Here is a 14,344-nt window from a genome sequence, read left to right on the forward strand (position 1 = left end):
AGGTCCTGGAGTGGCCTAACCAGTCTCCAGATCTCAACCCCTTAGAAAAGAGAGAGAGTTGAAATTTCGTGTTGCCCAGCTACAACCCAGAATATCACTGCTCTAGATGAGATCTGCATGGAGATATGGGCCAAAATACTAACAACTGTGTGTGAAAATCTTGTGAAGACTTACAGAAAACGTTTGACCTCTGTCATTGCCAACAAAGGGTATAATACAAAGTACTGAGATGAACTTTTGTTATTGACCAAATACTTATTTTCCACCATAATTTGCTAATAAATTCTTTAAAAATCAGACATTGTAATTTTATGGATTTTTTTCTCATTAGGTCTCTCATAGTTGAGGTATACCTATGATGAAAATTACAGGCCTCTTTCATCTTTTTAAGTGGGAGAACTTGCACAATTGGTGGCTGACTAAAAATGTTTGCCCCATTGTAAACAGTAATTATATGCTGTTTTTGTTAATAAGTGCAACCAACACATGGGAATAGGATACTTGAAAAAAGAAGAATAAGAAACTGAATAGTTAAACTTAAATGAAATCTGTCATCAGTTTCATCTGCACTAACCTGTCGGTAGAGACTGGTAGTGCAGGTGACAGTGATGACAACAATACTTACCTGGTCCTGTTCCGTACTCCCGTTCTCCGGCTATCCTCTTTGGTATCTTCTGTTCCAGGCCCGACTTGGAGCATGAGAGGAGCTTCATAACATCACCGCTGCTTATTGTTAGCAGTGGGACCCAGCAGAGAACCGCAACTGTGACTTCCCTAAGCTCTGTCCAGAAAACCAGAGTACAGAACAGGACCAGGTAAGTATTGTTGTCATCAGTGTCATCTACACTACCTGACTGTACTGACAGGTTAGTGCAGGTGAAACTGATGCCAGATTTCCTTTAATAGTAATATTTAAATACTAAAAAGATTTTTATTTTTTTTTATATTGTAAGTTGTGCGTTTAGAAGTTGTACACTAAGGGACATGTAAGCAAAGAGTACACTAAGGGACATGTCACAAGTAAGTCCCTCCCTAGCGATAATCATCAGTAGCAGATGCACATACTGGATTGAAATATCATGGACGTATAAAGAAAAAATAACACATATAACCAAATTATATTGGCTAAAAGTAGTCGTTGGCTGCATTTACAAGTATTAGTGCTTTTTAGTCAACAATTTACAAATTTTAAATAAAACCATTTAGGTAAAAAGAAACTACTGTGTGAATGGAATGATTGATAGACCATGTGTAATAATGAATGGTGTCCTGCTGCCTATAGTGGTATTATGACATGTTCTCCTTCAAGACTGTAAACACATTTTTGCTGAGAGTACAACAAAGCTAAGCAGGATCTGTGTTTTTGTGCTGCCATAGAGCAAAACAAGGTAATTGAACATATAAGAATTTCATAGCATACGAGACTTCTAAAATCCAGTTCCCACGAACATGTTGGACTTGCTGGACTCGTCTTTTTCTTCTGTGCCATCTTTTGCTGGTAAGATTTTGCCTGGCTGTATCTGCAAAAAGCAAAAAACAAAAACACAAACCACAGGATGGTGTTTATGTCGAGTTTTTGTTTTATACATTAAAATTTATATTTGGTGGCATTTTCATGTCATAGCGATTAAAAACAATTTCGATGCTCGTCTTAAAGAGAACCTGTCATATTGAAAATGCAATCTAATTTGCAGGCAGAATATAATAGAGCAGGAGGAGCTGAATAGATTGATATATAGATTTGTAAGAAAAGATAACTTGTCATTTATTCATGTAAATCTTTGCTCACTCTGAACAAAGAAGTCAAGTGGGCGGCCCTACTTAGTAACTGACAGCTCTTCTCCATAGACACATCACTATAGCTGTCAATCACGTGTAGGACCACCAACGTGACTACTTGGCACAGAATGAGATTTACATAAAAATAAAAGAAGTTATCTTGGAATTTCCCCACAAATCTATACATTAATCTGCTCAGCTCCTCCTGCTCTATAACATCATGCCTACAGATTGGACTGCATTTTCATTGTGACAGGTTCCCTTTAAGCTAAATTCACAATTTTACTGATTGCTATTGGTCAGAGAATAGTGCATTGTGGGAACTATGATTACACACTGTTCAATTAAAGATAAGCTGTTGAATTAAAGGGGTTGTCCCACCATTAAGACCTGTCCCCTATTCAAAAATGTACAATCACAAGGGGTCCCAGGGGATACACTTATCCCCTATCCAGAGACTAGGGGATTAGTTTTAAAGGGAATTTGTTAGCTGCAATTCCCACTCCAGCTGACGCGGTTTGATAGCTGGAAAGGAGACACCTGACATGTTTCATATATATCTGCCTGTGCTTCCAAAATGTAAAAAAAAATATGTTTTTTTTTCTGCTGCAAAGAGTCGTTCCCAAGCCCCTAAAGTTCTAAGCTGGACAATCTCCTCGCTCCCCATCCTATCCCTGCTTAAAGGGGTATTCAAGGAATTTTTTTTATTTGACTATGCTATAGGGGGTGTAAAGTTAATGTAGTTCATAATATAGTGTCTGTACCTGCATGTGATGGTTTTCCCACAATTCTTCTGTGATTTCCATCCCAATGTTTATTTTTAACAGCATACAAAATGACTGCTGTCTCAGATTTTTCCCAGCTTGCAATGTGGCTGAGACCTGACTCACTAGTCAGCTGATGACAGGGAGCCTGTCTGCTTCAATGGGTGGAGGGATCGCTTGGTGGGAGACAGATCAATCCGCAACTAATGCAACAGCTGTAGGCACCCTGATTGAAAACCAAAGGTCTTTTGAATGGATGCAGCTCATTTATGTTTCAATGGGTGGGGTGGCTGATGTGGGGGAGGGAGGAAAATGGAATTGTGAGATTTGTAGGCAAAGAAGAAAACTCAAAAAGGAAATACCAGTTCACAAAAAGCTAGCCACAATGTTATGGTAATCTCACAACATAGCCATTTAGCCCCAAAACAAGCACAGATCCTTCCGAAGCATGTCCATTACTGTCTGCCAGGTACGTACTAAAATCACCTTATGGTGGATAACCCCTTTAATAGACAGTCAGCTGGAAACCGAGCCCAGTTTCCAAATCGCATTTTTGCACTGTGCATACAAATTGTGCACAGGTGTGAGACTTGGAAACAGGGCTCGGCTTTCAGCTCACTGTCAATTAAACAGGAGAGGGGTGGGGGTAGCGAGGAGGCGTTCCAGTCTGAAGCACTTCAGGGGCTTGGGAACACCTCTTTGACACTTGACAGCATAAAATAAAAGCATTTCTCCAAATTATAGAAGCATAGACAGATAAATAAAGTTACCAGGTGTTTCCTTGTCTAAACAGCTATCCAACAGTGTCTGCAGTTTAAAATGTGAATTGTAGCTAACAGATTCCCTTTAATTTATGTGGAATTAAACTGTGGAACTGTGATCTGTTAGAGACATTTTCTAAACATAATCTTTTTTTTCTGAGCCCCACAAAGTAAACATATACATTTGGAAAATGGTTGGAACATAGCCACTAGGTAAACTATGTTTAAACATTAATGTGGTAAACATTAATGTGAAAGGGACCACTTAGAGCACAGGTTGGTATACATAGCTATTCCATTTCATCAGGATGCGGACATATGCGTGATACACATGGTCAAATCCTGATGTGAACCTCACTAATATGAACCGCTGTGTTAAATTGGTTTCTTGCTCACAGAATAAGTGGCCATGTCACTTGGCCATCACGTCAACCAATTAGGGTATAGCTTTCCTGGTCTTAACTAGGACGTCTCAATGTTTTCCTACTTGGGGTCTCACCAGCCAATCCATGTTGATGCTGAGGCCTCACTAGTAACACCACTTGCACAGTGAAAAATGCCACCATGCAGCATACATAACACCCCATCAGTGCCAAGTATCACAGTGCAGCTGGTATACATTGGCATCCAATTTTGTCAGGATGTGAAAATATATGTGGCACATATGATCATATCATGATGTAAACCCATCCTTAATTGTTTTCATACAAAATATGACTTGTATTCACAGAGGCATAGATAAACCTTGTTTTACCAGGGGAAAGGTTATGTTTATCCAAATACCCAAACTAGAAGAAAGTGGCATGCTGGCGCGCTGGCCCAGCACATGGACAAAATGCTTTGTCAGCCCCCATTTCCAGCGACCCCCCAATGCAGTTAATTCACCTACCTGAAAAGGTTCACTGATGCCAGCCAAACATTGCAAATTATGACAGAAATAGCCCAACAGAAATTCACCTCCATCAAGTGGAATTCCATCAGCGCTAATGTAAACCTATAAAGAGGCAAAGACTAAAATCTTTCAGCAAGCAGTATTTCCAGCTTATAACATGCAATCTAAGGCAGTGATGCCAAAAGTAAGTTTAGGCGTAACAAACATATGAACTGACTAAATGTAGATGTTGCAATGCACAAAAATTAATTTCTCTCCTTACCTGACTACAATCTTTACTGAATGAAATTTCATCATCTTTAACCCAGGCATAAGTGACATAGTCATTTGTATGTCTGAAGCCAACCTAGAAAACACAGACATGAACTATATTCAAATTTTTATATCATATTAAAAACATGGTTACAACCCATTTGGACAAGAGACTGTTATTGAGCCGATGTTATTGAATCCCCTCCATTGTACAAAGCTATTTCTTATTCTTTACACTTCAGGGGCAGGATTAGTGCTGGGCACACACTGTTACTTCCTCCCTTACTTCTCTAGCAAATTCCAGCAAAGCTTAAAGGGGTACTCCCGTGGAAAACTTTTATTTTTAAATCAACTGGTGCCAGAAAGTTAAACAGATTTGTAAATCACTTCTATTAAAAAATCTTAATCCTTCCAGTACTTTTTAGGGGCTGTATACTAAAGAGAAATCCAAAAAAGAAATGCATTTCCTCTGATGTCATGACCACAGTGCTCTCTGCTGACATCTCTGTCCATTTTAGGAACTGTCCAGCACAGGATCCCCATAGCAAACATATGCTGCTCTGGACAGTTCCTAAAATGGACAGCAGAGGTCAGCAGAGAGCACTGTGGTCATGACATCAGAGGAAATGCATTTCTTTTTTGGATTTCTCTTTAGTATACAACCCCTAAAAAGTACTGGAAGAAGTAAGATTTTTTAATAGAAGTGATTTACAAATCTGTTTACATTTCTGGCACCAGTTGATAAAAAAAAAAAAAAAAAAAAAAGTTTTCCACGGGAGTACCCCTTTAAACATCTTTTTGCTATGCACATTGTGCTGGTAAAAGTGCACTGCACAGGCTGGCACTGTGCTGTAAAATGATTTAGAGTAAAGCACTATAGATGGTATGTGGAAGGAAGAAGGGGTTACTGGTGCACTGGGTTTACAAGGTGCAGTGTGAGCAGAAATGAAGGAAACAGCAGCACAGAAAGGAAGGGATTAATCTAAGCACTGTTGCTGCTGGATAAGATGCAACTAAATGCGAAACAGCCATAGGGAGGCATTCTAGCTCCATCCTGAGACCACTACTTTACAATGTAAATTTTCATGGCTTGTGGGGAGTTTAACAGATTTTTCCCCCTTTGCAATATATTTAAAAAGCCTTGTTGTTATTCCAGCAAAGCTCAACTACAGCGTTGTTTACAGTGGATCCTGATTTGAGCTTCTTTGGGTATGTGTAGAACCTGTGGGTCTACAGAGATGTTTGGGGTAATACCAATCTATCGTGTATTGTGGAGAATAATTGTATCAGCCCTACAGAGAAACTACTGTTTAAAGTATATCTTATTTTATTAGAACAAACGCAGTAAGGAGTCTCCAGGAAATTATGTTTACATAAAACCCATTTGGTGCTGCCTGTTTATGAATGGTGCATTGCATGAATGATCACAGGATACAGCTGTCAACTCATCCGAATATAAACTGAATCTGCACAAATTTCATTAACCATGACATACCCTGTAGAGCCCAATCCAGTCCCAGGTGCTGCTGGGAAAATCCTTGCTCACAGAATAGCTGAGGAGAGAGTCATGATCAGCGTTCCATTCTCCCTCTGCTCTCAGGGTAACTGAAGGTGTGAGGATTAGAGGCTTCATCTACAAGGAACGTTACAATTCACTTAGAACATGTTTCGTACTGTGTTAGCCATCAAGACGTCGTAGGTCTTAAGATACAGGTTACATACATCGATCAGCCATAACACTAAAGTATACCTGTCGCTTAAAAAGGTTTTGTTAGATTAACCCTTCAGAGTGGGGAAAAAAGTGGCGATTTTAGTGTTCTCACTGGTGTTATTGAGCCTGTGAATGTCCCCTTCATGGTTCACAGCTTTGTCTTATTCTCTACATTTTAGGGGACAGGACAGTGCTGGGCTGTTTGCCAGTAGTACTCACATTGTTTCTACCACCCTTACTTCTCTAGCAAATCCGAACAAGGCACATACTCAACTTTGGTATGCAAGTGACATTGTGCTGGTAAAAGTGCACTGCACAGGCTAGGACTGTGCTGTGGAATAACTTACAGTACAGCACTATAGATGGTATGTGGAGATAAAAGGGGTTAATGATGCACTGGGATTGCAAGGTGCAATGTGAGCAAAAAAAAAAAAACAGCAGCAGTTTAACATGGAAGGGTTACACTACGCACTGTTGTTGCTGCTGAGAAGCTAAGGGGAGGGGAGAAAGGAAATGTTACATTGCAGAAATGAGGACATGCAGCAGTAGGTACACAGGTATTTCCACAAAGTACAACTGCTGAAAGCTGTATGGGGGGGGGGGGGGGGAGAGATGAGAGTGATGCCTTGATATCCCTTTGAGACACAGTGTGGATCATCTTTAGCAAGCAAACAGGTCCACAGCGTAGGCTTCTCCTTCTTTCTGATGCACATAGAAGTAACTAAGCCCTGCCTCCACTTCCTATGTCCTGTCCTGATCAGAGCAGATTTCCCTGATTTTAGAGCAGTTTTTCAGGAGTAAGGAGTCATTTTTGATAAATGAAGTAATTCACAAATATCACATGGAGGGAAATTGTTTAAAACAAAAGTAACCATTTAAGACCACTGACAGATGAAGCTTTTGGTCCCCTGCTAGGCACCGATTCTTCTTGGTTCCTATGATGTAATGACCCTACAGGAACTGTCTCGCTCAACCAGTCACCTACTAAGGCGGGACACCACTGCAGCCATTGACTGGTTCCTGGCACATAACAGGAACCAGTAAGAAATAGTGACCAGCAGTGAAAAGGAGTGTCGCTGACCCCACTTGACCAAAGCAAGCATCTACAATGGCACGTGACCAAGGTCATGGGCACCTTTAAAGGTCATGTCCTGACAGGTCAGAGCTGTTTTGGTGGAATGAGAGATACCAACACAATATTAGGCGATTTGAATGTTATAGTTAATTGCTGGCTACAAAATGGTGGGCAGCAACACAGAATCAAAAACTACAGCAGTATTATAAGCATCACGAGCTGTGAATTGTATATAAGTATGTACCTGTAATGTGAAAGTTCCTGTTACCGGCTTGTGATCACTAATTCCATAGTTCATATGACTTGCATACTTTTCTAAATGGACTTTTAAAATATGCTCAAAATCTGATCCCACAGCTTCATCCAGTTCACTTTCCGAATCCTCCTTTATTTTCCAAAGAATTCGATCTGTCCAAGCTGGTTTACGTTTTTTCCCACTAGAAAATAATGCATTACATGCCCAGGGTTATCTGTAGAATCAGTCAAGTCCTAAAAAGTCTGTTTTCTACCAGAGAATGAGGCTTATCACTATAGTTCATCCATAGTAGTAATAACCTTTATAATCCTCATTATGATCAATCTTAGGAGTCAAATTTTCTCTTGTAAATAATTCTGCCATTCTATGAGCTCCAGGTTCCACAACTAGTACTAGCTCTGCACCAGAACTATGAACAGTAAAGCAAATTACCAGTAAAGTACAAACAGCGGGAAACTCCTTTAGCCCTTATGCACATGGCTTTACTATGGCTCATTTCGGTAGTGTGCTTAACCTTAACAATACCAGTTCCATAGTAAGGCACATTAAAAAGTACCTGTCACCAAATAAACTGTTACTACAGTTTATTTACCATAACTACTCCGAACACTACTCCGAATTTAAAAAAAATTCAGAGCTTTAAAAAGCCCTGTATTATACCTTTCTTCTTGCTCACATAGTGCAATTTCCCAGCAGGAGAAAGTGGGCGTTTCCCAGCAGGCATGATGTCACTGAAGCCTGCTGGGGGACCACTTCTGCCCTCACATGGTTGCCGCGCTGTGATGAATAGAAGACCTCAGGCTCTGTGCATGTTTCAGTCTGTGTTGCTATCAGTGAGGCTCTCCTGCAGGTTTCAGTCTGTGCATCTTTCTGTGAGAATCTGTAGAGCTTTCACTTTCTGTGCAGCTGACAATCAAGCCCAGTGCAGAGAAGCACTTCCTGAGTTTGGTCTCTTGCCAGGCCGGGAGGAGACCAAACTCACTGTATTAATTGTGGCAGGGAACACTAGTGGCTGTTTTTTTATATTACATTTTAACCATATTTATGTTGATAATTTTAAAAGCAAGTGAATGGGAAAGTGTCTGCTAATTACACAAGGAACACTATATTAAATGTTTTATTTGGTGACAGGTACTCTTTAATGCTGAATATAATATCAATCCAACAGACATTTGTATTCTATTTCTTCTTATTCTTTTGAATTGGAGGAATGTTTTCTTAAGCACGTACAGCAGTACACAGATGCCATACAGCTTTGCACTAGGGTGCTTCATGTTACGGATCTAATAAGATTAGAACAGTTATAATGATGACATATGAACAGATTTATGAGGAAAAATGGAAAAGCTTATATAAACAATGTACAAATAAATACATAAAGGTCTAATAGTGGTGAGTTTTTTTTAATTTATAACTCATCATGACATTATAATGTGTTTTTGTGGTGTTACACAAGACAGCATGTAGCTTCAGCATCACAAGAGTGGTCACGATGCACGAACAAAGCCAACAAAGGGTTGAAAGAAAAATAAAGCCTGCTACAGCTGTAAAGTCAATGCCAATAAAAATACAACAAAACAACGAGATGTTTTCTATATGATCAGCTCACACAAACAAGACAGACTAGCGTGAAACGTTTATAGAAAATAACATGGTTAATGTGCTACTGTGGGAAGAACGGGAACGATGAACGTTCAGAAGAGTTAATATGAGACCTCTCCAATATTCACTGCTTATTAGACCAGGTCATGCTGGGTGGCTGACTCTTCATGTGGCTCGGACTCACTGAACTGTTCAGCTGGAGGCCACAGATAAATAAATATACAGGGTATTTTCCCCCACAAAGGATGCTACATGCATTGGGCACTTTCTATCTGCATAATTTATAAACAGCACCCAGAGCAATATACAAATAACAGGTACACGTAAGTCATTTCTAGAAAAAGAGAATGCCTCTTGGATATTAAAGTAACATTTCATGTCTTTGTTTTGTCTTTAATCCTGATGAATTGTAGTAACACTAGCCAAATCTATTTTTATAAAGGAAGTAAACAGCGATCTGATACATCCAATGTTAGGATACAGCAGGTGAATCCTGAGCGTAAACCACGACTTCCCTCTTTATCGCTGGAGCGTCTGTACTCTGCATTCTGTTATGTATGGTTTAGTGTGAATAATAAACACAGCTGCTTAAGGCGTAACTAGAAAAAGTTTTATAAAAAATTACCTGAGCACGAAAGCCATTAAGAATTCTGCCTATTATTACCTGATCAAAGTGGCCCTTTTCCTCCACCCACAGCAACTGTAAAAGTACCATATGAGACGGAGCCTACAACTCGGCCTAGGTACCTGCTCAAGGTGTTTTTTAATAAAATTTTATAGTTACGCTTTAAGGCTGCTTTAAAGGAACCTGTGGTCAGCATAAAGAATTGAGTATTTGGTTGACTGGCAGCACTCTTCCCTTAATAGTCAGGTGGGTGTAAACTTTATCTAATGATTGGTTTGAATGCAAAGCTCGGGGGGGGGGGGGTGTGCGCGTGATTCACGACACCCCTCTCTCCACAGCCAAATATTCACACCCAATGATCCTGATTTACATCCCCTCAGCCTTATATTCACAACCCGATCGCGGTGATGTCCTGTATTAACCCTTCAGACGCGGCGATCAAAGCTGACCGCCGCGTCTGAAGCGAAAGTGACACTAACCCGGCTGCTCAGTTGGGCTGTTCGGGACAGCCGCGGTGAAATCGCGGCGTCCCGAACAGCTTACAGGACACCGGGAGGGACCTTACCTGCCTCCTCGGTGTATGCTCCGTGCCAGGATCCCCTGCATGACCCGCGCTCTCCTTCGTCGCCATCACGTCGTCGCGCACGCCGTCCCGTTATCCAATAGGAGCGGCGTGCGTAGCGACGTGATGGCGGCTACAGAGAGCGAGGATACCGGGTAGCAGAGATGGGGACACCCCGGGGACGCGGCGACAGCGATGGAGGGCGACATCCAGGGCAGCGGTGACGGGTCCGTAACGGCGGTGACACGTGAGTATTACCTCCTATACCAGTGGTCTTCAACCTACGAACCTCCAGGTGTTGCAAAACTACAACTCCCGGCATGGAGGTCCGCAGGTTGAAGATCACTGTCCTATACTTTACATTGTATTTGGTTAAGAATCTCTTTTTTTTCTTCTAGATTTTCCTCCTTTAAAATTGGGTGCGTCTTATTTGCCGCAGCGTCTTATATGGCGAAAAATACGGTAATTCATACACACTCAACATCATATTTAAGCTCCCCTGAGCCTGATTCATGTACTCTAAAATTCACCCCCACTCCCCCTTGAATATATAAAATATCTTGGGAGCTAGGGGGCATAGCAGCAAAATACTAATAAACTAATTGGTTCAATGCAGCTGATTAGTTGGATATTATTTAGATGGTGATTGGTAGTCAAGATTCTGCTGGAACATACTAGTATTAGAGATGTGACAAACAGCTACACTCTAAGGGGGAGATTTATCAAAACCTGTGTAGAGGAAGAGTGGTGCAGTTGCCCATAGCAACCAATCAGATTGCTTCTCTAATTTTCAGAGGCCTTTTTAAAACTAAAAGAAGCGATCTGAGCTGTGATTGGTTCATATGGGAAAATCAGACATTATTGTCTCACACAGACTGATAAATCCGGGTCGCTATTACGTGCTTGCAAACTCTTAAACATTTTATTGTGCTGACATATTTTCAGGCAAACCTAACTGTTAATATGGGCCCGTTCACACTACGGAATTTTAGTTCTGAGTCATTTTGTGCGGTTGCCTACTTGAACAAATGGGATTCCATCACATGATTCCACCAAAAGAATGAACCTTGTTATTCTATCATCGGACTCTGGATTCCGGAATTTCCGTGGCAGAAATGAGGTGTGAACTGTGCAGCAGAATCCCATTTAAATCAATGGGCTGATTCTGCAAGCGGAATCCGTCCAGAATTTCCTCTGGATGGAATTATCATAGTGTGAACGGACCGAACTATGAACTTCTCTATGGGAAGAAAATGACTTGGTCAACTAAATTGTAACGACAGCGCTCCGGTTGGACACGCGAGCTGTGAGCGCTCTCAGCTTATGTCCCCGCTGCCGGCGGGGCTGGGATTCGCATTGCAGGATGCGCCCGCATGCGCATCCCAGCCCGTCACTCACCTCCCTCATCTTCCGCCTCTCCGTGTTCTCACAGCCCTGGCGTGCGTGCCCCCGCCTCCTAGAGCACGCGCACCAGAACTCTTACTCTTAAAGGGCCAGTGTTCATTCAATCAAGTGTCTACACCTGCACCCTGTCCTTAAATATCAGCTCCTCCCTTGGTTCCCTGCCGGATCTTTGGTTGTCTATTGCCATAGTGATAGTCCTGTGTCTCTGTTACTGTGTACCTGTTCCTTGCTACCTTACCGGACCCTGCACCTGTGCCACCAGCCCTGACCCTGCACCTGTGCCACCTGCCCTGACCTACTGCCATCTTGCCACATCCTGCCAGTCTCCTTCTGTGCTTCACCTCATCCCATCAACCTGTGTGGACAAGTCGTGCAAAGGGTAGCGACCTGGGTGCCAAATGCCGCAGCAAGACCATACCGCTTTGCGGCAGGATCTGGTGGAAACCAGCGGCACCTTAGACTCCGCTCCCTGGCATGGCTCACGTCATCATCCACACAGGCCCGGAGAATCCACCACCTGCTGTGACCAATTACACTAATCTAACCATATAAACAAAACTACAAAAGACATTTACTGGTAAAATAATATAGGATGTTTGTAATATCCAAGATATATTCTCTTTGATGTTTAGTAACAATAAATGTATTTATGTGATCAGAAGGACATATAACCTATTAATAAAAAAAAAGACAAAACAAGGACAATACTGGATACATCTCAAAACAACACATGTAAAATGGCATCTAGCACATGGCAGTATACTTCTGATTGTTTTATATTAGTACAATCTACAACTAGTTTTAGTCAGGGATGCAAAGGAATTCCTCTTACTTAAATCCCAATAGTGACTTCTTCCATCTAAAAATAAAGCATATAAATAAAAAGACATGACATAGGATACCATTATAGATAACTGTAAAATCCCTTTACTCCAGGTAAATAAGGAAACTGATACTATAACAAAGTACCCATCATGGGGCCCTAATCTTTGTTTTTCAGCACTGGACTAGGTTACATGCAATCCTTGTGTAACTGATTGATCATGTCTGCTGATTGAACATTACATATACAGCCTGACTATGGCTCACATTGGTGAAGTATACATACTCAATAATTTTAGCCTTATTTATAGATCTACTGAGGACGACTTTCATAAAATAATTAAAATGTTTGCTAATCAAATATTTTTTTATGTTAAAGGAGTAGTGCAGTGAAACATAACTTATCCCCTATCCAAAGGGGATAGGTTAAAGATCGTGGGGGGGTCCGTCCGCTGCAACCCCCTGCAATCTCCTGAAGGGGCTCCAGCAGTCTGCTGGAAAAGCCCGTTCCGACCTCCGCAGGAAGCTGCAGCCGACACGCCCCCTCCATGTATCTCTATAGGATACATGGAGGGGGTGTGTCAGCCGCCGCTCCGTGGGGGGGTAAGCAGGCCCCCTTCCGGGGCCTTGTTCAGGAGATCACGGGGGTCCCAGCGGTTGGTAAATTACTTCTATTAAAACATACTTGTGCTTCCAATACTGATTAGCAGCTGTATGCTACAGAGGAAATTCTCTTCTTTTTGAATTTCTATTTTGTCTTGTCCACAGTGGTCTCTGCTGACACCTGATGCCTGTATCAGGAACTGTCCAGAGCAGGAGAAAATCCCCATAGCAAACCTATGCTGCTCTGGACAGTTCCTGACACGGACAGAGATGTCAGCAGAGAGCACTGTGCTCGTGATGTCACCAGAGAGCTCTGTGTTCCAAAAAGAAAAGAATTTCCTCTGTAGCATACAGCTGCTAATAAGTACTGGAAGGATTAAGATTTTTAAATAGAAGTATTTTACAAATGTATAGATTTGTGTAGCTCACTTAGTAGTAGATTGTACCTGAGGTTAAAGGTGTTGCCTTTACCCAAGAAGGCCTATAATTAAAATGTATGAAGGTATATAAACGTAATTTATATAAAACCAGTCCTCAAGGTACAATTTGAAAAAAGAAGAAGGATATATGAAATAAGAGTTGGTCCAGTAAAAGTTAATATATGGTATTTATTAATTACAACAATTATTTAAAATATATAATATAGGACAACCTATTAAACCTCAGCAGGGCCCTTGCATGGGGTATAGGGCTCCAAAAGATGAGAATGGTAAAATGGAAAAAAGAAAAAGGTAGAACAATTATGTGAAGATAAAATTGTAAAATATAATAAAATATAATAATGTACTGTATATCGAAAACAGTTATTGGCAGTCTCTGGTGTAAATCAAGTTCATTAGTTTGAAGCGCTTGTTATAATTCAAAAAAGGGTGCCTGAGATGTTCAGCATTGAAGTGGAAGTATACTGTAGTAATGATCTGGCGAACTGTCACAGTTCATTCATAAGTTAGGATACAGATTTGCCGCAATGGTACAGTGTAACAATGTTGGCACAGTTCATGTGACAGTGTATGGATATTGTCACAATTCAGTCGTGGATACTGAGGTATCGTACGGCTGTTTATAATAGAGTTCGGTGCACAGCACCACTCACCGGCTCCTAGGAAGAACAAGACGGGACAGACTGGCACGGCTGGGCAGTCGGCACAGATGGATAAGTGACTGTCCGGCAGTTGGATAGCTAAGTCCTGGGCTGGCACGGCTGGCGTCCGGCCTGTTGAGGTAAATGTCCTGGAC

General features: G+C 41.3%; 1 protein-coding gene across 5 annotated transcripts in view; it reads right to left on the minus strand.

Annotated features, from left to right (window-relative positions):
- Nucleotides 1–385: 385 nt before the first annotated feature.
- INPP5K (inositol polyphosphate-5-phosphatase K) overlaps nt 386–14,344 on the minus strand; it is a 71,455-nt gene continuing 57,496 nt past the window's right edge. For 4 of the 5 annotated variants that reach the window (XM_056558678.1, XM_056558677.1, XM_056558676.1 and 1 more), the window contains exons 9-14: nt 12,516–12,542; nt 7,479–7,671; nt 5,944–6,081; nt 4,459–4,542; nt 4,194–4,298; nt 386–1,520 (exon numbers count right to left, since the gene is read on the minus strand). In XM_056558678.1, the coding sequence (XP_056414653.1) occupies nt 1,428–1,520; nt 4,194–4,298; nt 4,459–4,542; nt 5,944–6,081; nt 7,479–7,671; nt 12,516–12,542 (640 nt within the window). In that variant the 3' untranslated portion in view covers nt 386–1,427. The remainder of the gene's footprint in view (nt 1,521–4,193; nt 4,299–4,458; nt 4,543–5,943; nt 6,082–7,478; nt 7,672–12,515; nt 12,543–14,344) is intronic. The other variant, XM_056558675.1, reaches the window with a different exon arrangement.

This window comes from Hyla sarda, chromosome 2, assembly GCF_029499605.1.
Source record: "Hyla sarda isolate aHylSar1 chromosome 2, aHylSar1.hap1, whole genome shotgun sequence".
Taxonomy (NCBI): Eukaryota; Metazoa; Chordata; class Amphibia; order Anura; family Hylidae; genus Hyla; species Hyla sarda.